At 43.0% G+C, this 23832-nt stretch overlaps 1 protein-coding gene across 8 annotated transcripts in view; it reads right to left on the reverse strand.

Moving 5' to 3' along the window:
* The window catches only part of FAM13C (family with sequence similarity 13 member C), a 135606-nt gene that overhangs the window by 10296 nt on the left and 101478 nt on the right, over positions 1-23832 (reverse strand). For all 8 annotated transcript variants that reach the window (XM_070057689.1, XM_070057688.1, XM_070057687.1 and 5 more), the window contains 4 exons: positions 20498-20708; positions 19178-19316; positions 14244-14325; positions 12330-12541 (listed from right to left, as the gene is read on the reverse strand). In XM_070057689.1, the coding sequence (XP_069913790.1) occupies positions 12330-12541; positions 14244-14325; positions 19178-19316; positions 20498-20708 (644 nt within the window). The remainder of the gene's footprint in view (positions 1-12329; positions 12542-14243; positions 14326-19177; positions 19317-20497; positions 20709-23832) is intronic.

Consider the following 23832-nt stretch of genomic DNA (forward strand, 5'->3'; position numbering starts at 1 on the left):
GGCTAATCAGAGCTGATGGCAACCTTGACCTCAGGTCTACTGTCTCCCTGCTCACATTTATACCAACAGCACTGGCGTTGAAGAGTTAAAATTGTATATGTACAGGTGTCAAAAGTTAAGCTTAAGCTTACAGGTTTAAACCTTCCTAGTGCAGCTGTAAAAATAAAACAGTGAAGTAGCACCTTGACAGTAGGGACTCCATTTTGGAGCACTTGAGACTGCATTCTGGGAAAGCAACCCCCCCCCCCCCCCCACCGTGAGACTCTGGTCTGAAACTATGATCTCAAATAGTCGGACAATAGCAGTGCACTACATCACCCTTGGCAACACACAAAAACCCCCTAGCATGATTGCTCAAGCTTAAAAGTAGAAAGGTTGCACCTGGGTTACCTGGGCTAATAATGAAGATGTGATTTGTCTGTGTCTTACATTAATGTCAAGTCCTAATTGCTGATTGTAATATTGTAACTGGTATTGTCAAGATTATGATAAATATTAATTTCACTTAGGTTTTAGGTTATGTTGACCCCAGTAACCATATACTCTCTTTTGATTTTATGTACTCTCTTTTGATTTTAGCAACTGTGTATAGCAACTGTGCATAGCAACCATGTATTCCCCCCTTCCCGGTTTTGCGGTTTTTGCCTTTATAAACCCTAACCTTTGGTTATTCGGGGCTGCTCTGTTCATGTATGATCAGACAGCCCCAGCATGCTGGATAATCAATAAAGCTTCCCCTTGCTGTTTGCATAAGAGATGTCTCTTGGTGACGTTTTTCGGGCAGTCGACTCTAACATTTGGAGGCCCCAGCGAGATCTGACTGCTGCCTGCGGACGTCTCCAACAGATATCTCTCGGGGTAAGTGCAGGCGCCTATTTGTGTTGTCGGCCGGCTTATTTGTGGTTTGTGTCTCTTCATTCTGGATTTTGGTAGTTTGTGAGCGCTCTAGGGTTTTGGGAACTGTGCTGGTGTAGTAGCTGCTGGGACAGGGCGTGAGCCCTTCCTGGCTGTGGCTGGCAGACGTGCCCGGGGGCCACAGGCTACGGCCCTGAGGGACGCCTCAGGAGGACAAAGGAAGGCTGGGGACGCCCAGATACTTCCGACGGGGCAGGCGTGGAGTCTGCATTCCCAGCACTGACGGGGTGGCCAGTAAGGCCTTCTTATTATTAGTCTTTTGTAGTTGTAAGGTGCTTTGTTGGTTGTCTTGTTGTTTGTTGATTGTATTCTCTTGTCATTTAGCATTGTATGGGGCGCTGTGATGGCTCCCATTTGGTAGATTTGGAATCTGTGTTTGTATTGCCAGCATTGTCGCGTGACTCTGAAGTGGTTCTGGAGTCTGCATTTGTAGGTTCTGAAGTGGTTCCGGAGCTTGCATTTGTATTACCGGCATCCTCACAGGGCTCTGAGGCGGTTCCAGAGTCTGTGTTTGTATTGCCAGCATCATCGCGACCAGTAGTTTATCTCAGTTCCTCTACAGACACTTTGTGTGGTTGTTGTGTGCTGATTCTCTACACTGTTTGTCTGTTCGTGTACATTGTGTTGTCTGCTAACATGGGCCAGACTGTGTCTACACCTTTGTCTCTAACTTTAAATCATTGGTAGGAGGTAAGCGACCGGGCACATAACCTTTCTTTGTCAGTCAAGAAGGTAAAGTGGCAGTCTTTCTGTGCCTCTGAATGGCCCCCCGGAGGGCTCTCCATTTACCACTCATTCGCCAAGTGAAAGAGGCCGTTCTCCTGCCTGGCCGTCATGGGCACCCAGACCGGGATTTTGAGAAAACATCGGAGGTCAGTATTCCTTCCCTCAAGCGGGACCGGATCTGTGGAAGTGACCGTTGAGTGTCCGGCACCCCACAGCTCTCCGAGAACGCGGAGTCCCCCCGGCCACGGCTTAGCTACGGCCGGCCGAAACTCCAGAGGGATTGTAAGGAATGGGAGGGAAATTAGGAAGGGCAGTTGGCTGAGAGCCTGGAGATCCCCTGAGTTTGCTTTGGCTTCCCGGCAGCCGGACTGTGACCCGAGCACCAGGTCTCTCTCTCGGAGGGACGCCTGATCACGCTGCCTACTGCTACGCGAGCAGGGCTTAGCTTCGGTCGAGGCTAATATTGACCCTCAGGTAAACTCAGACAACTAGGTAGTGGGTAACCTTAAGCGATAGGAGATTTCATGAGGAGCTTCATTGCTTTCTGCCTTCCTCCTCCTCCCGGGTCTCCCTCCTCCACTCTTTAGCTCTCCTCATCTCCATTCCTATACCACTGGCCTGGAGAAAGGGAGAGGGAAATTCCACAGGTCTCTCCACCTAGGGAAAAGCTGTTACCTGTTACCTGTTAACCCTTTCCAACCGGGTAAAAAGTTTTCCGTCTTTGCAGCTTATGGTAGCTCTGGTGCGTCTTAAAAGTTTTTTGTAAACTATTACTGTTGCTAAGCTTTGATTGCCTGAGGACTAAATCTGGAAAAGAGCTAAAGTTAACTATCTGTTGTAATTGACTGAGTGTCTGCAGTAGTCCTAATTAATCTGGCTTTGGTTAAATTATAGAAGGTTCCCAACACCCCACGGCTAGTCCTGCCAGGCCCCGGTGTGCGCAGTCTTCCCTGTAAATGGGGGACCACAGCCTTTCTTTGCACTCCAAATATCTCTAGGCAGAGCCCCCACCCCAGGGCTGCTTCTTTTTCCTCTCCTGGAGGAATTTCCAATTCAATACCACTGCTGACCTTACCTAAGGGAGCCAGAACCTTAAGCCATTAACCCTTTCCAAGCTGATGGGTTATTCTCTTTGCAGCTAATAAAAACCTAAACAATGGGTTCATATGCTGATAATCAGCTCTTTTCTGTGCTGCTGTCCCTGACTCATCTGAGAGCGTTCACCTGTCTTGAAGGTTTCGTGTTTTTCTATTGCCATTATAAGTCTTAATTGGAAAAACTACAGCGCGAAGTTTGTTTACATTGTTTATCTGTTTTTAATGTGTAAGTAATTACCCAACTGATCAGAAATGTACTAATTTTGGCTAAATGGTTTGACTCTCTGACAGCTTAAATTCTAAACCGAGTCTTCCAACTTTGGGCTTCCAGTTGGATCCCTGGAACTCTCAAAGGATGAGACTCTAAATTTGTTAAAGTAACAGCTGCTTGGGTCAATTCAAATTATATAAAATATATTAAAATATTATAAGTAATGTCAGACCTATGCTATATTTATGTTTTTGCTTTCCAGCTAAAGCGGTCTTATAAAAATAAGAGTAAAATTCTGTGTATACAAGCCTTTATGTTGTTAACTAAAGTAAGCCAATACAGATTGGTTCAGAAAATTGAGGTAATGCAAACGCCCTTAAGTTTGCTCAGTGGCTTGCTTGCTCAGTTTTACATGTCTTTGATATGCTTTAAACTTGTTTCTCTTAATGAGGAAGATCTTTTCAAAGTTGTAAACATGCACTAATGTTTGCTGTCCAGGAGGTGTTATCCTCATGTTACTTAAAAATATAAAAATATAATTTTAACTTTTATTTCAGATAATGATGTGGTATTCATTAATAACTCAGTGTCTTAAGTCATCTAGGCATCAGTGCTAAATAAAACTTGGAAAAATATATTATATATACTTTTAACATCTCAAATTCAATAAAAAAAACTGTTTGAGTTTGTTAACATGTATTCGCATAGGTTGGCCATACATGACAATTCAAGGCTATGTAAAAATAACTAAGTATAAAGTTTCAAAAGGTATAAACAAGTCATAAAAAGTTTTAAAATGTTTATAATTTTAAAATATTATTTACAGAGTTAAGTGCTAATGCTAAAATTACACTGACCTAAAGTTAAAGTCTAATCTTCTATTATAACAATAAAGTTTAAAAAAAAGTGTACTAATATTAGTAAATATCTAAAAATGGTCTAAATCATAAATCTTGGAATCTGTTTCTGCAAAAACTGTAACGTCTGTTTTAACAGTGTCTGCTTATTCGGTTACTCTGCCATTTCTAGAGTTAGGTCCTGTAAGCTCTTTTTTTTTTGACTCTGTTAAATAATCCTAAATTATGTAAACTCTTATATACAGGTTTTTTTTTTTATTATTTCTGGTTTATTCGACAACAAGAGACATAAAATTCATGTTAATCCATTGTGTACTCTACTGTCTCTGTTAAGTTATGGTTATGTGGCAGATGCTAGAAAACTGGGTTCCAGAAACCCAAGAAAGCTCTCGTGTCTACAGGCTACACGGTAAATACCCGGAAGCCAAAGAATGGCAGAGACCTCTGCCACAATTTCTCCTCTAAGTCAGGCTACACAGTAAACACTGGTTAAACTGCCAGTTAAATCTAAAAGCCCAAAAAGTCAGGCTAGAGACCCAACTCGCTGCCTCACTTCTCCTCTTTTCTCTTCCAGAAGGGAAGTTACTACTGTTCTGCAGGACTCTCCATTGTGATGTACGGTTTGATCCCCAGACCTTATGTAAGGGATGACTGACCTTTTCTGTAATAATGCCTGGCCACAGTATAGGGCCCCAAACAACAACAACAACAACAACAAAAAAAAGGTTAAACTATAAAATAATATGACAACTAGATCAATTTTTCGGTGTAAAAAGTTACACTGACGACCTCAAAGTATGCAAGCAGGTCACCACAGTTGATCTTACCTAAAGGGTCATAGTTCTCCTCATGGGCGCGGTCTTAACTCGCAGGAAAATACTAAGTGTCAGAATTTGCCCATGACCATAGTTTTTCTAGCTCACCCTGATATTTAAAAAAATCTCCAAAAATCAGGATTGGGTTGAGCACCCCCTTGACTGACATCATAGAGGCTGCCTCCTTGGTCTACTTTATTAGAGACCAGGAAAACGAGGAGCAAGCTAGCAGCAGAGGATAGGCAACAGACCAATCAATGGCTGCTTTACATGGTGATTGCCATCAAGGAGACCCAGCAAGGCCAGTGCACCCCAAACGGCACCTGTTGCTGATATAAGGAGACAGGGCATTGGGCAAGCAGCTGTCATGACAGCAAATGCCTTCTGTCAGCCCTGCCAAGAGCACAGCCACTGGACACAGAACTGCCCTGGGTGTCGAAGGACTCCTGGTTCAGAACCGCTGACCCTGTGGCCCCAAGCTAAAAAGCCTTTGGCTCTGCCCAGCCTCTGCCCAGCTTCCAGCTCCAGCCACTGCTATTGAGGGGATGGCCTACGGTCAGTAAAACGCAAGTTGCCTATTTCCATCAGCCTCCTATTCAGCTCTCCTCCTAGTCCAGCCATGTAATGCAAGTCAACAGGGTGCCTCCCTTAAAGGAGATTTGCATCTCTTTCAATTCTCTTCCAGCACCCCATGGATAGGTCTGGGCCTCACACACCCATCCAGGCCTTAAAAGTCTATCCAATAACATTAAGCTTAGAAAGCCCTCCCTGCCAGTTCCTAAAAACAGGGCTTTCAGTAACAGCTAACTCAGATAGCCCTACACCGATTTGGACAGGTCCTCACTGAGGACTTAAAGGGGCTATCTCTTGAGGGGGGGTGCACAATAATCCATAATATAAATGGTTAAATGTAAATAATTCATTAGTCTGTCCTTTTCCCAGCCTGAGACTCTAGTTTTGTACATTGGCTTAACTTCCTAGCAAAACTGGCTACTAAATATCAAAAAAAAAAAAAAAAAAAATTGTCTCTGGGTCAATCAGACTAGACAGGCACAAACCCAAATTTGTACTTTTCCTGGAAAAAGCCAAACAGCTCCAGGACCAGGCCAAGCAGGGCTGGGATTTCTGGCCTGACACCTGGTCATGGAAATCCTGGCTATTTCCTCTCCTTGGCCCACTAACTTCTGCAATCTTGATGCTTCTCTTTGCACCGTGTGTTTTTAATGCCCTTGTTCGTTTTGTCTCTAACAGACTAAAAGCTGTTAAACTCCAAATGGTCATCAGGCAAGGCTTCCAGCCCATTCCACTGGACGACCTGAGCAGCTCTCTGGACCAAGCAACACAGTTTTTCCAAGGCCACTGTTGCACACCATAAGACAGGTAGCAAGAGGAAATACCCAAATCCCCCTCGACGCCCACATGCCAGCTTCGAAGAAGTTACAGAAAACGGAACTCCATCCATAATCCCAAAGAAGAATTTTGGGTATTACCTCTTGAGGGGAAAATATTAGGCAGAAAGTCAGTTATGAGCTTATGTGTGTGTGACATAAAGGCCTAATGTGTCCAGCATATGCATCTACATCTCAGTCATCCTGACAATGTTTCACGGACAGCCCGGCCTTTGCATCCTGCCCTGCCCCCTTCTACCTGATAACCTGCCAGGTGGAGATCCCCGCCCCTTCTGCCTGACAAATCTTCCACAATCTCCCAGATGTAGCCCAGTATCTGCATTTCAGTATTACAGAACAGGCGGGGGTTGGATCTCATTTTCATGAGGGGGGGTGTGTGTTATGCGTGGCCCTAAAGGAAAAATGTTGTTTTTATGCTGACTAAACCCAGGTGGAAACTTCATGGCCAAACTCAGAAAACGACTGGAAAAATGGCAACAGGAGAGGGAAACTCAACAGGGATGGTTTGAGTCATGGTTCGGCCAGTCCCCATGGCTTACTACTCTACTGTCAGCCCTAACAGGACCCTTAATTGTTCTACTCCTAATTGTAACCATAGGACCTTGTGTGTTAAATAGACTCATCACCTTCATGTGGGAACAAGTTAAAAATGTTAAACTCATGGTTGTAAGGCAACAATATGTCACATTAAAAGAGACAAAAACGAATAATCTCTAAGATTAGAGATCCTCACAACAAGGAGTGGGGAATGAAGAGTTAAAATTGTATATGTACAGGTGTCAAAAGTTAAGCTTAAGCTTACAGGTTTAAACCTTCCTAGTGCAGCTGTAAAAATAAAACAGTGAAGTAGCACCTTGACAGTAGGGACTCCATTTTGGAGCACTTGAGACTGCATTCTGGGAAAGCACCCCCCCACCGTGAGACTCTGGTCTGAAACTATGATCTCAAATAGTCGGACAATAGCAGTGCACTACATCACCCTTGGCAACACACAAAAACCCCCTAGCATGATTGCTCAAGCTTAAAAGTAGAAAGGTTGCACCTGGGTTACCTGGGCTAATAATGAAGATGTGATTTGTCTGTGTCTTACATTAATGTCAAGTCCTAATTGCTGATTGTAATATTGTAACTGGTATTGTCAAGATTATGATAAATATTAATTTCACTTAGGTTTTAGGTTATGTTGACCCCAGTAACCATATACTCTTTTGATTTTATGTACTCTCTTTTGATTTTAGCAACTGTGTATAGCAACTGTGCATAGCAACCATGTATTCCCCCCTTCCCGGTTTTGCGGTTTTTGCCTTTATAAACCCTAACCTTTGGTTATTCGGGGCTGCTCTGTTCATGTATGGTCAGACAGCCCCAGCATGCTGAATAATCAATAAAGCTTCCCCTTGCTGTTTGCATAAGAGATGTCTCTTGGTGACGTTTTTCGGGCAGTCGACTCTAACAGCGTCTGTTCAGTTGGATGTTGTCGAGCCAACCTTTCCAATAATGCTCCCACTGGAAAGTAAACTGAGGACATAGAGAACAAATATTGCAAATATTCTAAAGCAAATGGCAGTGTTGATGGGATCTCTAAGAAAGTTTTTCCTGTCATCTTGGAAGAAGAAGAAGGAAGCAAGAAAGATGAAACAATTTTTTTTTTAAGATTTACTTATTTGAAAAGTAAAGTTACAGAGTGGGAGAGAGAGAGGAAAAGACGGGGGCGGGGGGGAGAATCTTCCATCCACTGGTTCACTCCCCAAATGCCCACAATGGCCAGAGCTGGGTCGGGCTGAAGGCAGGAGCCTGGAACTCCATCCGGGTTTCCCAACTGGATGCAGGGACCCAGGCATTTGGGCCGTCTTCCACTGCTTTCCCAGCCACGTTAGCGGGAGTTGGATGGGAAGTGGAGTGACCAGGACTTGAACCGGTGCTTGTATAGGATGCCAGTGTTGCATCAGTGGCTTGACCTGCTGCACCACAAGGTCAGCCCCTGCACTTTTTTTAATGATGGAATTGCAATAACCTACAAAGTATGTTAAGAGAGGCAAACTTGGGGCTGCTCTTGTGGTATAATGGGTGGAGCTGCAGCCTGTAATGCTGGCATCCATAGGAGACCCAGTTCATGTCCCACCCGCTCTGCTTCTGATCCGGCTTCCTGCTGGTGTGCCTGAGAGGGCAATAGGTCATGGCTCAAGTGCCTGGGTTCTAGCCGTCCATGTGGAAGACCCGGATGGAGTTCCTGGCTCTTAGCTGAACCAGCGGATGGAAGATCTCTCTCCCCCACCCTTTCAAATAAATGACTAAAGTTTTTAAAAAGAGAGGCAGTTTGTGGGAAGTTAGTTCCTAATACTCTGTGTCCCCATCCTGCTTGTCTCTTTGTCCTTGCAGAATAAACTAAAGAATTGGCTGAAATCCAAAAAAAAAAAAAAAAAGAGTTGAGTCTCTAAAGCTAAGAAGTCCAGAGAGAATTGCTCACTGTCCAGAGAAGAGAATGTCAATTTTACTTCTCTGCTTAAGAGAGAGCTTGTTTATGAGGATGATTAGAGAGAATGCTTTTATATATAAATGTCTGTGGTTTACTATGAGAGATTATATGGCACCAGGCCCATGTAGAGAAAGAAAAACAAACATGTTGGTAAACGTGCTAGAGCTATGGTAGTTTTTTCCCAAACAACTTTGCCATCAGGTCAACAAGAAAACACATCTGGGCTGGCCACTCAGTAGCAGTTCTGTGTCTTGCAAAAGCTGGCTTGTTTTTGGTCTGCTATTCCAGAACATAGTGATTGGGATCATCTACAGGGTTGGTTAGTTGTTTCTATATGGCAAAGCTATCAAGGTATCAGCAAATCATATATAACTGTATTCTAGGCATGGCCTTCTTTTTGCTCACTCTCTTGCTAATTTAATTCCTCTAGTGCTAAAAAGAAAAATTAAAAAAAAAAAAGAGGAGCATGGGGTTGGCACTGTGGTATAGTGAGTTAAGCCACTGCCTGCATTGCCAGCACCCCACATGGGTGCCAGTTCGAATCCCAGCTGCTCTACTTCTGCTAATGTGCCTAGGGAAGCAGCCAAAGATGGCCCAAGTCCTTGTGCCCCTGCACCCACGTGGGAGACCTGGAAGAAGCTCCTGACTTCAGCTGTTATAGCCATTTGGGGAATGAGTCAGCAGATAGATCTCTCTGTCCTTGTCTCTCCCCTTCCCTCTTTGTAACTGTCTTTCAAATAAATATAACTCAGTCAAATAAATAATTAGAAAAAGAATTTAAAAAACAAAATAAATCTTTAAAAATAAAATGGAGGAGTAGGAAGGTAAGAATAATTATGTTTTGGGGTTTATCTCCTTATATCTCCTTAAAATTATTTTGAAAATTAAGTGTCATAAAAATATACCTAGACATCTGGAGAGCTCTCTCTGGATGTTTAAGCTACTCAACATGATCTTTGTTTCCACATTTACATAATAAAAATCAAGTTAGTTTATATCTTTTATGCTGTAGACAGGAAGGGTTGTGTAGAATGAGAGAAGAGAGAAAATTCACTCATTTCCAGGGCACAACAATGTCCTGTGACCCAAAGTTATTACCTCTAAAAATTATCCATAGATAAAAGAGAGAAACGTATTCATTAGCAGTATCTGCACCAGCAAGGCAGTGCTGTTGTGGGATTTATCAATGTCAGCACAAGCTCTGACTGAACACCAAACATTTCAGAAAGAGATGTAATAAAAGTCTCTTTAGGAAAGAAGTCATTCTTCATCTTCCAAGTTTTAATATTTAATGCAGTTGCAGTAAGAAGACTGGGACTGCAGATAAAAGTCATCTGTCAATTTAAGTTTAAAGAAACCAGACCTAATGAGATTACCTGAAATGTTAGTCAGCTCACTGAGGCAGGATTAATTCTAGCTGCTATGGAAATATTTAATCCTCACTGAGGTTGTGCTGCAGCTTGTCTCAGTAAGCCTCATGGTGGCTGGTCAGTGGTCGCCTATCTTATGCCCTCCCAGGCACAATGCTGAAGCTATATATACTAAAGCATACATGTTCTACTTTAGATTTTTTTTTTATCTGAAAGACCTAATGTTAATTTACTGCAGAGCTGTTTGGCTTATTTAAAGGGGTTCTGATACTTATTAACAGATATTTCAATTGAAATAGGATAATTGACATTTACATAAGGATGACTTCCAAAGTACTCAGATTTTTCTCTGATCTGTAGGCTCTCATTTGCATGGGTCTATTTAATTTAGATGTTTTGGTGTGATGGCCACCTATTCCAGTTGGCCCAGGACTGAGGTATTCCCCAAGACATAGAATTTTCAGTGCTAAAAGTAGGAAAGTCCTGGGCCAGCTGGGATGGCTGTCATTCTGTTCCTCAAAGATCTTAAATTTAGCATGTTCCAAGTAAGGCTCTAAAGTTTCCATTCCACTCCCAAATATGCTCCTCCTGAGGCTTCTCCATGTCAGTAAATGGACCTGTCATCCGGCTGGGTTCTTCCATTCCTTCTTTTCTGCCTAACACATATTTCAGCATGCCTTTTTGATTCCAACCAAAGTAAGCTTTGATGCATTTCTTTTTTTCCATCTCCAAGGCTATCATGCTAATCCAAGCCACCTATTTCATCTCCCATTTCCCCTTATGATTTATTTACACAATCAAATATATTTAAAATATTAATCATATTATGTCATTTTTCTACATATAACCATTCCAACAACTTGCCAGTACTCTCCATAGCCTAGAAGGTCCTGTGTGATGAGACCCAATCCATCTTTCTGACTTCATCTTATGCCATCCTGTGCTGCAGCCCTCAGATCTGAGAAGTCCAAGTACACAATAAGCTCTTAGTTCCTTCAAGGCCTTCACACCTGCCATTCCATCTGTTTAGAATGCTCTTTGCTTCTGCCTTAATCCAATTTTTTTTCATTAAATGCCATCCCCTTGGTCTTCTTATCCTATCGAAGTAGAAACCATACCTGTACTTTTCTATCATTTGACCCTAGTTCTGCTCTAAGTCTTTATACCAATTCCAATTCTCCTCCCACTATCCTGTTTGAGTAGAATGTAGAATTAGGACTTGGGTACTAACCAATTTGCTTTTATGGAAATGTTCAAGGCAACTCTAAAGATTCTCACAACTATTGAAAGATGGAAAACCATGGGTAAGCATACAGAAATTATTCCATCTCTATCACCAAAGTTTACAATCTTCACTGGGGGATGGACATGTTGGTCACGATGGAAACCTTCTATTAACTTTTTACAACATGTATTAGTTTTTCAAGTCTAAAAGTATCTCATAAAGACAGGGGTGGCAACATTTCTACTTTTAGATTACAAGTCTCAATGTAAAGGATTAATCTAGGGGCATAGTGTAAGCTTTTGGGGGTTTGGCATATGTCACCACCTTATATTTAATGTCAGATAATGTATAAAGAACAAGTAAAGGTGAACTTCTCAAGACGTCATTTAAAGTTAAATGTTGTGGTTTGTTCATTTATCTGTCCAATTGTCCATTCACTCAGTGGATATTTATTCAACACTTACTGTGCACAGCAACAGTCCTTCTTTACCAGGAATTTAAGTATAGTATGAGAAACAGAACATGACATACAGGATAGAGCTATGATAAGAACTGAAAGGCAGCCATACCAATGTAGCTGAGTCAGGAAGGATAAAAGGAAAGCTTCTCTGGTCTAAGCAAAATGGAAACTGATGCATGCAGAATGAAGAGGGATTGACCAGATACATGCTAGCTGCTCTTTTATTTGAGATCCAGGTGCCTAATTGACAACTCTGTCCAGTTGTCATGGATATTTCAAAATAAGATTTCTGATGCTGCAAACTTGAGTTGCAATAACAGCCCAAGAAACCCTACTTCTCTATTCCTATTAGGCAGATTTGCTTACTATTTATGCCTCATCCTTGCTTCACTACTTTTGAGTAAACCATATGGGGTTCTCGTTTCTTTCAGACAATATGCTTACTCCCTAATCTTTGGTTCATTTGCTCATTTAAGAGGGGGAACGTAGGGGCTGAGAGCAGTATGACATACCCTAGTCTCTCTGCCATTTACTTTCTCTCAACACACAGGATTATAACCCCTACAACAGAGGCACATCCTGGAATCATATGGCAACACCCACAAGTCATGAAAAATACCCCACCAGGAGCACAACTGACTACAGTTTCAGAACCAGTCTCCTAAAGTTGTTTATGTGGTGACAGAATACTCAGCCGAGTGAGTCACAGGCATGATCTCACTGATACTATGCAGGATGTGGGGACCCTATAATGATATGGTAAGATACCTTGGAGTCCTCCTGTGGCGGAAGCTGCTGTCTCTTCTCCTTCAGACATGTCCACACAGCATCTGTAGTCTCCTCCCCAGAAAAGCTTGGCTCAGGGCCTGCAGCTTCTGGCTTCCCATGCTCTCTGGGGACTGTGGGTTGCTCACATGAGAGGTTTCCAGGTGGGCCTTTGGGAGCACTCCCTTGTTCTTCTGACAGCTTCAGCTTCAGTTCTAAGAGAAATGCTGCGAGTTACTAGGAGAGTAGGATTCATTGACCCTAATAATAACAATAAGCCTTTCAGGAATTTACCCACTGATGACCAGCTGTACAGATGACCAATGTTAATGGTTTTCCAAAGGGCAAGGGCAATGTTAATAACCAGGGCTAATAGCATGTAAAAATAGGTCTACAAGAGGCTTGGATATCATGGAAGTAGAAGGTGAGTGAAGATGACTCAGTGGTTTAGGTTTATGTGCAGAAGCATTCTGCAAGAAAATTGGTAGGAGCTACTTTCTAAGTTTCTACCTGTTGCCTACCATAGCACCTGAAGTATATACTCAGAGATTCATTTGCCCAAGTTCTGAACCTTTTGTATTCATCAGGAGCCCCAAGGGAAGCACAAGTACCTCTGGAAGGCCTTACACATGAAGACACCTAGGGAAATATAGGAGGGGTGGGAAAAAGGGGGATGGGAAGGCCAGTGCCAACCTAACAGAGGTCACCATTTTATCTAGAACCACCTTCTAAAACCCAGGAATCACCACTACTGCAGTATGGCTTTATAGAAACTTAGAAAATTAAAAATAGAAAAGCCCAGGGATTACATTACACAATATGTTAAGAGTAGTCATTTGAATGAAGCCATTTACATTGACTTTTTTCAGTTGCTGAGCTCATTGTCTTTGTTGAGTGTTTGCTTTCTGGTTAGATTCTGGCTTGGTGTTTAAACACTGCATATTTTATAAACCTGCTACATCTTTTTATTTATTTATTTATTTGAAAGACAGTGAGAGAGAGAGACAGAGAGAAAGGTTCCGTTGTTTCACTTCCCAAAAGGCCACTATGGCTGGCGCTATGCCGATCCGAAGCCAGAAGCCAGGTGCTTCCTCCTGGTCTCCCATGCGGGTGCAGGGGCCCAAGCACTTGGGCCATCCTCCACTGCACTCCTGGCTACAGCAGAGAGCTGGACTGGAAGAGGAGCAACTGGGACGAGAACCCGGTGCCCATATGGGATGTCGGCGCCACAGGCAGAGGATTAACCAAGTGAGCCATGGCACTGGCGCCAACCTGCTACATCATTACAGTTCCAATGAATTAATACTCCCTTCTAATTCTTTCTCATCTTCATCCTTCCAGAAATCTGAAAAAACTTCCATCTATAAGGATTTATATTAGTGTGGAAAGGAGAAAATCATTTTTATTGGTAAATAGTAGTCCTTTTTAAATGGATTTTTAAAAGTCATACTCTACCATATCCACAGAAGGACAAAGAATAGCATTTGACTAGGAAGCAGGAGAACCCCAGTGTTACCCTGGCTTGCCATCTCCCAGCCACAGCTCCTTTTTAGGCACAAAGACCCTCATCTGTGCAGTGGTGCACGTGGCCGATTCTCAGTCTGCTGCTGTTTCCAACAGTCCTTTGTCCAGTAACCTAGGGAGACTGACACTCTCCATGTTCAAATGTTCCTGGCACTGAAGTCAATCAGTCTACTTGGAATCTAGAGATCCACAGTCTCTTGGTAAAGGGTTTATTAAATGGGTCTAAACCATGAAGGAGATCCAGGACTCTTGATTTCAAATAGGGCTTCCAATCTAAGTGGGAAACAGGATTCAAGAGAACACAGGTGGAAATGATTCAGAGTCGCCCTGGAGCACATCGCCACTACTTTAACTGCTTCCTTCCCGAGGAGACAGACCTTTGGCTGGCATTACCTTTGAGCTGTTTGCGACCTTTAGCCAAATCATTCATCCATTTCAGGACTTCAGGATTAGAAGTCTTGTCACCGTGTGAAGGCTGCCGAAGGAGGGGAAGAAGAGGGAGGGAGAGAAGGAGGTAAGAAAGAAAAAACATGTTTTCAACCGCTGAGCCACACCAAGATTCTTTGGGGACATATAAAGCTGGTGAAGAAACTCAAGAGTGGAAACTCCAACGATGGAATTGCTTCTGGAAAACAGCAACCATTCCTGACTTCCACTCTTCCATCCATGGCATGGACAAGCTTTCCTTTTCACATAGTGCCCCACACTGCCCCCAGCAGGCACTTGGACAAAGCAGTGCCTACTACCCAGCCAGTGGTTCACACACATGGCTTTATATGACTGTAACCTGAGACAAGATTTAGTGCCTGTCAGTCATATCCTCAAGCTGAAGAAAGGAGACCACAGGACCTCTACAACCTTAAAACAGGCCTGAGAGGGAGAGGGCAGTATGTCAGGGGGATACCCTGATTTCTAATCCTCTCACCACTTCTAGGACTCCATTTTTACCCCAGTTAGCAGTCAAGCGAACAAAATCACTAGTGTGCGACCTCGGGCAGGTACTTGGTCTCTCTGTGCCTCAGTCTTATCTATCAGAGATGAGGAGAGGAGAGGAGAGCAGATGAGAGGAGCCAAGAGAGCCACGTGTTCAGGAACAGGTCCTTTTAAAACTTTGCCGGAGGGCGGGCAGGGAAGTAGGAATAGTGAATTCCATTAGGGTGGGGGTGGAGCTTGACACCGGTGGTTGGGCCATATGGCCACCTGGCTTTCAGCAATGGCAGCGGGGTGGGTGGGGGGGGGGGGGCGCTAGGGCCTAGGATGTAAATCACGCCATAGATAAAACGGTGCAAAAGATTTTTGAAGTCCATGAATACAAAGGGTCTTCAAAAAGTTTATGGGAAACGCATATTATGAAAAATTATGTATGGATTTCAAATTTTGCACTAAAATAAGCCTGTTTCTTAATTCCATTTTCCCATAAGCTTTTTTCCTTTTTAATTTAAGTAAACAATTTCATGTATTTCATTTACACAGATTTAGAAACAGTGATACTTCCCACCCCATCTTCCCTCCCACCCATGCTCTCACCCTTCCTCCTTCTTCCTCTTATTCCTTCTGTTAATTTTTAAGTGATCTACTTTCAGCTTACTTTATAAGATTAACCCTACACTAAAAATTCACCGGCGTATTTCACTAAGTATAATGGTTTCCAGTTGCATCTATTTTGTTGCAAAAGACAGGATTTCATTCTTTTTTATGGCTGAATAGCACTCCACTCTCTTTCTCTCTCTACATATATATAACTTATATATACATTATATATAATGTATATATATTTAAGAAACTTTTCAAAGTAATACATACATAAGGCACATATAATCTTAAGATGACATAATCATAAAAGTATGAAATATGTGCATTATTAGTGACCACATCTAGAGGCTCTGTCATCTTTCTTTAAGGATTCACTGAATACATGTGACATTGACAGGCCATTGCTGAAACAGAGGTACAGGAATAAGGAAAACATTCATTTCAGGTCACAGGAAAAAACTATACCTATGTGACAGAATCATAAATACACATAACATTAGGTAGGTTCATTATGAAACACAGCCATGCTTCTGCCATTCTAGAGTGGTAGAAAAACCACACGTGTTAAAATGGAAAAGCTGACTGAATGAAAAAGACAATGATTCTTCCCCAGGGGAGCCTGGACAGGAGTGCTATGTTTTCCATGAGGGAGCCCTGATTTTTCAAGACCACAGACAGTGACCTGTGGGCACCTCTTCCTCCCAAAATGTCTGAGCCTGATGCTATCTCTGGTTTGCTATAGTGATGCACTGTATTCCTCCCAGTCTAGGCCTTTGGCTTTGGTAGAAGTCTGGTTATATGGACAGTCAGTGTTTTACATTTGGTTTCCCCAAACCATCTGAGAAGCCATCTAGTTTGACAGTCCTCACTGCATCTGCCCCACAGTTTACAGTTAATTCTCTTTCTCTCTCCCTCTCTCCTTCTCTTCCACATACACCCACACACACACCCTTAAGACCTTAAGTCAAAGACCATCAAACAAATGAGCTTTCACTGCTGCACATAGGACTTAGAAGACATTTAAGACTGAATTTTCTGACAAAATAATTTGAAGGCTAAAATCATTTTCTTAAATGAATTTTTTATTCCCTTACCCTTAGGGTTACTTTTAAAAGAGGTTAAATCAAGCTGTCCTGGATGGTACCCTCCATCACATAAAAGTTTTCATACACAAGATATAGATCTTCAAGCCTTCTAACTTCTGAGCAAATATTCTGGCTGAACAGACTCCAGTGGTCATACCCACAGGTGCTAGAGTTGAAGTTTTGTTCAGTGCCATGAAAATGGAGCTCCCAAGCTCCATTTCACATAACAGAAGGTACCACTAGCCCAGTTCTGAGGTCTTCCACAGAAGATCTCTACAACATAGTAGGTCTCTGGACTGATACTGAGAAGACCCAAGTTGTTATCTTGGCTAGATCAGTTCTTTGTAGTGTGATCCCAGGGAATTCACTCAATATCTGTAATTGTCAGAAAAGAAAAAAAAAAAAAGACTAGCAGATCCTTACAATGCTAACATTCTGTTTCCACCAAGTAGACATGTGGCTACAGCAGCATTTTTCTAACCTCTAGAATCTAAAAGTCAGACAAAAAAAATCAGTTGTAGCAAATAACCACAGTTTGGGACAGGAGAATAAAATGGTCAAATTCAACAGAGATGCAAAGATGTGTGATAAACACAGGCATCAGAACAGTGCAGAGGCTTGGCAGGAGCTTGGGTTCAAAAATGAGCAATGGGAACTATTAATTCCACATTCAGGCTGCCGGGAAGGGAAGTTTACACACAGCAACCAGTTAAAGCCCACTGATAGGTCAAACCTCTGACCAGAGCTTGGCACCTTGACAAGAAGGGCAAGGGGAAGCCCTGTTTCCTGAGACATATAAGGTTCTGATTATTTCACGGGCTTTTATGCCCACTAAAGCAATGCCAACCATGAAGTCCCCTGTCCCTGCTCCTCCTGATGCATCTGTCTGCAAGTGTATTTATATGTGTATATCTGCTTTGGCTTTACAGCTTCTCTAAACAAAGGCAGGAGGTGCCAGGAAAATTCTCTTCCAAAGTAGGCAGCTGCTGGGTGGCTGCTATGGTTGAGAATAATCATCCACAGTCTCTGGCTACAGGTGGAAAAACCCACAGAGAATTACCACGTACAAATTTCCTTTGCTTTATGACAAGACAGAGATAGCCATTGGCTAGCCTGGTCAAATATATCTCACATAGATTAAAAAGCTACTTTAGAATCTAGTAGCCCAATTTGTGTCAAACACTGTAATAAGCATATATATCCCTTATTTACTACTCAGAGACTCAAGAAGTTACCACTAATATTAACTGCACTTAGCGGATAGACAAATGGAGACTCAGAGAGGTCAAGTTCAAAGTCACAAAGTTCTTAAGTTGCTCCACTGGATTTACATCCAGGAGAGTCCGATTCTGAACTTCCAGGTAAGATGTGTTCACAGGCCCTGGGCAAGAAGCCTGAGCTGGTAGTCCACAGTTCCCAGGGTTGGGACATCACAGGCCCAGGAAGTCTGCAGCAAGCAGCAGGTAACAATCAGTGCTTTCAGAGTATCTGGAGCTTTCAAACACGGCACACGTAAGAGTTATCTGACTTCTCCACTGCAAAACCTATTCCCCTTCAACCCACTGATCCAAGCCCAAGCTGACAGACAGTCACGGGATGTAAGCTCTAAGTCTCTGCCCGGCCTCTGTTTCCTTATTTGTAAAATAAAGGCCTGGACTAAGGCAGGGCTCCCAATAACCGCTGTGACAGTCTGACCCTAGGGAAGAGAAGAACCTTCAACATCCTGACTAAGGTTGCCTTAAAAGTCAACCTGGTTTTACCTCCCACTTTGGAAAGCTGAAAACCACTCCTTAAAATTCCCCCATTAGTGAACCTGAGCCCGCTATGGGAAACACAGGACAGGAAGACTGGAATACTACCCTCTTCCACCGCACTCCCCAGAACTTAACACCATGCTCACAGGAACCTCCCAACTGTTTTTGTCCCAAATGCTCAGGGAGCCTTTACGTATTCTAAGATGTATGACGGATTGTTTGTTTTCTTTTATTCTCATAGCAAGCTGTTCTGGGCTCTTTGCCAAAGACTCACTATCTTTGTGCAGTTCCGTGTGAATAGGACTTTTCCTTATGCAGTGGTCGCCATCCGAGAAAATAAAGAAAAGCAGCACTGATTATGTGAGAAGCAGCAAGGCTCATGTTTGTAGCACTGCGGCACTAGCACGAAGACTCGTGCCTCTCTGATGGCAAAGGAGGTGCAGACTTGTTCTTGTGGGTGGCCCTGAACTGATGTCACATGACAGGTCCCTTTTTCTCCCACCAGGACATGCTTCAGTGTCACAGAAACCATCTTGCCCTGATGCTACTCCACAATTGGACATTCTGCCCTTTAGGTCCTTAATAGTGCCCTATCAAAATGGGAAAAAAAGTTAAAAAAAAAAAAGACAAAAATTCAAATGCTTTCCAAATTTTCATTCTGGAATAACTAGTGATAATAGGGTCCTCCAGGAAAAAAGGGTGTGATCACAGTCCAGTTCAGAAGTGAGAGTCATAATCCATTACAAGAAGTATCACAGCAGAGACCCTCCCACCAACAGCAGGGGAGACTGCAACAGACACAAGATGCAGACTGAGTTTATCATGGGTCCGGGTTGGCCAGTGGGAATGGAGTCGATGCCTGCCAAGCAGGCAACCCAGAAAGAAGGAACGCAGCCCAGGAATATCCACACAGCTCTGACACAATCTGCTCTTACATCCAACCCCAGGTGCTTACCCGGTACTTCTTTTCCTGTTCAAATTTTTCTTCAAATTTCCGAATTTTCCGCTTGAGGCTCTGGATGTGCTTGGTGAGCTGGGTAATGGTCTGTGGCTCCTTGCTATCACCACAGCTGCCCCGGGAAGAACTTCGGGGCCTGCAGGAGGCACAGAAGGGAAGAGCGTCAAAAACAGTGGTCTTGGGTGGGCATTGGGCACAGCAGTTAAGACATGGCTTGGGATGCCTGCATCCCATATCACAATGCCTAGTTCAAGTGCCAGCTTCTGTACTTCCCATCCAGTTTCTTGCTAACAGGAACCCTGGGAAGGCAGCAGATAATGGCTCAAGTAGTTGGGTCCTTGCCACTGAGGCAGGAAATCTAGATGGAGTTCTGGGCTCCTGGCTTTGGCTTTCTTGTAGGTATTTGGAGGGTGAACCAGCATATGCAAGATCTCTATCTCCTCTCTGTGACTTTCCCTTTCAAATACATAAATCTTTTTCAGAAGGCTTCTCTGTCTCTCTGCCTTCCAAATAAAATGAAAACAAACAAACAGTCTTTGAGGACACATGGCTGCTTGGTCTACAAACCAAAGATTATCACAAAGTGCAGAGATAACTTGTTCATCACGTGATGAGGTTATCATGGTTGCATCTGCTCAATAAAGGAGACCTCTGATCACAACGTGTTTGTGAGCAGATGTTGGCATAGACTCTAGTGCACAAATATATATATATATATATACATATATATATATATGTGTGAAATTTGAAGAGGGCTATTAAAGCTCTCACTTTTTCATAATCGTAAAACACACAGAGGTTAACAAGTATCTAGCGTTCCCACAACCCATGCTTGGCTGCTACCACTGGACATGGGCGAGAGTCTGGGTTCATCAGGAATGACAGTCCTGCCATTTACATGTACCTACAAGGGTACTTTACCGAGTTTGTAGAAAATGCACATTGGTGCAAAAACAATTTTCAAATCTCTGCTTAGTTTTCCCCTAACTCTCATTCCCATGAATTTTTTGACAATCCCTAGCATACATGCTTATACACCAACTCAGGGTACTAGTCATTTCATTCCAAATATTCAAGCATGCGAGCCCATGGGGGTAACCTGTTTCTCATGACCAACTCCTGATGAAATATTAAAGCCTGAAACAGAACTCTCAACTGGGAAGTACACCGATTTTCACCATTTATTTTCCACTTTTGCAGCTGCACTTGGCAGAGACATATTTGCACTACTGCAGAAGCACACTTCATTGTCAGTTGTCAATGTGGTATTTGAAAAACTGTATGAAATGGGGATAATGACAAAAAATGTTCCCTTACATCATGAACTGCTGAGTGCTGGGTGGAGAGGGGGCTGATTCGGGGTCCAAGTTGAATCTCTGGCTTTGGCTGAAGATGGAGCAGCGAGGTGACAGCAGGGGGTTGTCGCCGTCAGTGATGTGATAGAGCAACCTGCTGGTCCCCAGAGCCTGCTGGTCCTCTGGGGCACTGTCTGCTCCATTCTGCTCATCTCTGTGGACTGGCACGGGGTCTGGGAAACAAGAAGCAGCCATCAAGACTCAGCAGTGACAGAGGGCTTGAGACTGTCATGTTCCTAAAGAAAGGTCATCAACATTCATTATAATGGCCTGCCTCTTTGTCATTTATTCCTTCTGGGGATATGAAAAGCTTTCAAAACACTGTCATGTTTATTCTCCCAGAACCAGCAGAGAAAATAAAAGCTGTCACCACCACCACCACCACCACCACCACCAATAAAAAAATGGAAACAAATTATTTTGGTTTGAGTTTCAGAGCCATCATAGCCCAAAACTACAAAAATTAAAAAAAAAAAACACCTTGTTTTTATTTTCATATTATTGGCATAAGTAGGAAGATTATTGCAAAATGATAGAATGACTCAGAACAAGACAGTAAAATGGAGCTAGAGGAGATTATAGAGTATAAGGAAGAAAGGAGCAAATAGAATTGTCCAGAAAGGAAAGGAGAGAAGGAGGTGGAGAGGAAGAGAGAAAACAAGGGAGGAATAAAGGGAGAAGACTCCCTGATAGAAAATTACTCCGCAGACCTCAAAGAAATAATGGAGAACTCTGCTTATCAGCATGGAATGATGTTTAGAAGATGTAAAATGGAAACCATAAATTTTAAAAGCAAACAGTATTGATTCTTATATGATCAGCATTTATTTACAAGTATGTGTACAATTAAATGACTTAAAAGATCAAAGAAGTCAATGGCAATCACAAAGCATGGTAGAATTAGGCAAGATTCTCATTTTTTTCCTCCAGAATTTTATGTAGCACTTAATTTCAACAAAACAGAATAAAACCTGCTCCAAATATTCTCCCCAGCTAGCCAACTGTGTCTCAATTCTCACTGTAACCACCACCCCTCACTTTAAAAATAGTTTTTATTTATTTGATGAGCAGAGAGAGAGAGAATCTTCCACCTGCCAGTTCACTTCCAAAATGCCTACAACAACCCAGGGCTGGGGCAGGCCAAGCCAGGAACCAGGAACTCAACCTGAGCCGTTCACATTGGAGGCAGGCACCTGACTATTTGAGCCATCATCTGCTGCCCCCCAGAATATACATTAGCAGGAAACTGGAAATAGGAAAAGAGCCAGGAAGCGGAGCCAGGACTTGAATTCGAGCACTCTGATACAGGATGCAGGCATCACAAGCAGCAAGCAGCTCAACCACTAAGCCAAATGTGCACTCTCGTTCCCCTTTTAAATGAGCACATTAGCACCCCATCCTGGAGTCAGCTAGAAGGTCAGTGTGCTGGGGGGCCCACATGCGGCACAGCAGGTTACACCACCGCTTAGGAAACCAGCATCTTATCCTGGAGCACTTGTTCCATTCCAGCTGCTCAGCTTCAGAGCCAGCTCCCTGCTAATGTGCCCAAGAAAGCAGCAGAAGATGGCCCAGGTTCTTGAGTCCCTGCCACCCATGTAGGAGCCCAGGATGGAGTTTCTGGATCTTAGATTCAGCCTGGCCCAGACCTGGCTGTCATAGCCATTTGAGGAGTGAACCATGGATAGAAGATGTCTGTCTCTCTCATTCTGCCTTTCAAATCAATAAATCTTAAAAAATATTAGGTGGGCACCTCATTCTAGGGAGGTAAGGGCAAGGGAGTAGGGCATATCAGCAGAGGGTCACTGAGTTAGGGTGGCCAGGATGAGGGGTGAATAACCAGAATCAAAACCTGGGACAACCCCCTTTTCCAAAATAAACATGTATCACAATTTGAGACCAGTCTCCGTGTTCTCTAGGGCTTGAAATGCCTTTGCTTTGTGTAGCATCAAAGGTCTGACTAGGTCTTTGTGTGCCATCCCCCATTGCTATTTTATATTGCCAAAATGGAAGTATTTGGCTTCAGAGTCACAGCACTGAAGCAGAGCTGGGCCAAGAACTTGGCTTCTCAAACCCTAGAGCCCTGAGATACAACTGCACAGGAACACCAGTTACTGTGCACGCACGGCTTTTTCTGCACTGCATTGCAATAGCAATTGTAAACCTCCATTGACATGGCATCTGTTTTCCATGGGAACTTGCAGAAGTTGCCAGTGAGGCCTCATTAACATCTTAACCTGCTAACCTCCCATCCTCTGATTCAATCTTGAGGGAAACTGTGAGCCACAAAAGACCCCAAAGCAACTAACTGAAAAGGAATAGAATAAAAAACTGGTGATTTGGTAGAGCTTCAGTTCTTTGTACAAACTCTCCATTTGGGGATGGAGGGGGGGGTGGCTTAATGAAATGAGCTGGTGTGTGTGTGTGTGTGTGTGTGTGTGTGTGTATGTACAGAATCACTGAGCTCTTTATACTCAGAAGAGGCCAGTTTACATTCAGACTCAGTGCCTTGCAATCCTCGGAACAGAGGCCAGCACACCACTTCCAGACCCTGCTCCCAAAACAGCCTAGGGCAGTATTAAACTTGGGTGGCTTCTGCTGGTTCCCTGGGGACAGGTTAGTTCTCTTCCCCCAGGAAGGTGCAGCTTACCAGGGCCCATGGTGTGATGTGGTATGGTTTAGAAGGTGGCAGGCAGGAGTCTGTCACGGGGCTCCAGCCATTTTCCCCACCTCTCTTGGCTTCTTTCTTTGGCCCATCTCACAGCACTATGCCAAGAAAAATATACCTGTATCTGTTGTACAATGTTGTGCCTACAGTTAACAATACTGTATTGCACACTTAACAATGTGTTCAAGAACGTAGAACTCGTCAAGTGTTACTAAAAAAAATTCATTATTGCTTTTTCTGTATTCTCTAAAATGGTTCTAACATACTTTAAATTTATACAAAAAGGGGGGAATAAAATTTTGAAAAGATAATTGTTCCTGGAAAAGTGAGAAAGCTGAAGCCTAGTGGAGAGCAATAATCAGTAGCATGAACCTCACGTTTACTGCTGGTTAACAGAGACTCTGACAATGGCAGACCACATTAACAACAGCTGCCTCACCAGCTAAATGGGCAGAATCATGGTGAATCAAATATTTCTAACAAAATTTTTACCATATCCTTAAACTATTTTAAACAAACACACATTTTTAAAAATTTCAACCAATGGATTTTTAAATTTTTTAAATTTCATCCTAAGCAATGACAGTCAAGGGATTGTGGATTTGATGGGCTGGTTACATTTTTTAAACTCA

The sequence above is a fragment of the Oryctolagus cuniculus genome, chromosome 15, assembly GCF_964237555.1.
Source record: "Oryctolagus cuniculus chromosome 15, mOryCun1.1, whole genome shotgun sequence".
NCBI lineage: Eukaryota > Metazoa > Chordata > Mammalia > Lagomorpha > Leporidae > Oryctolagus > Oryctolagus cuniculus.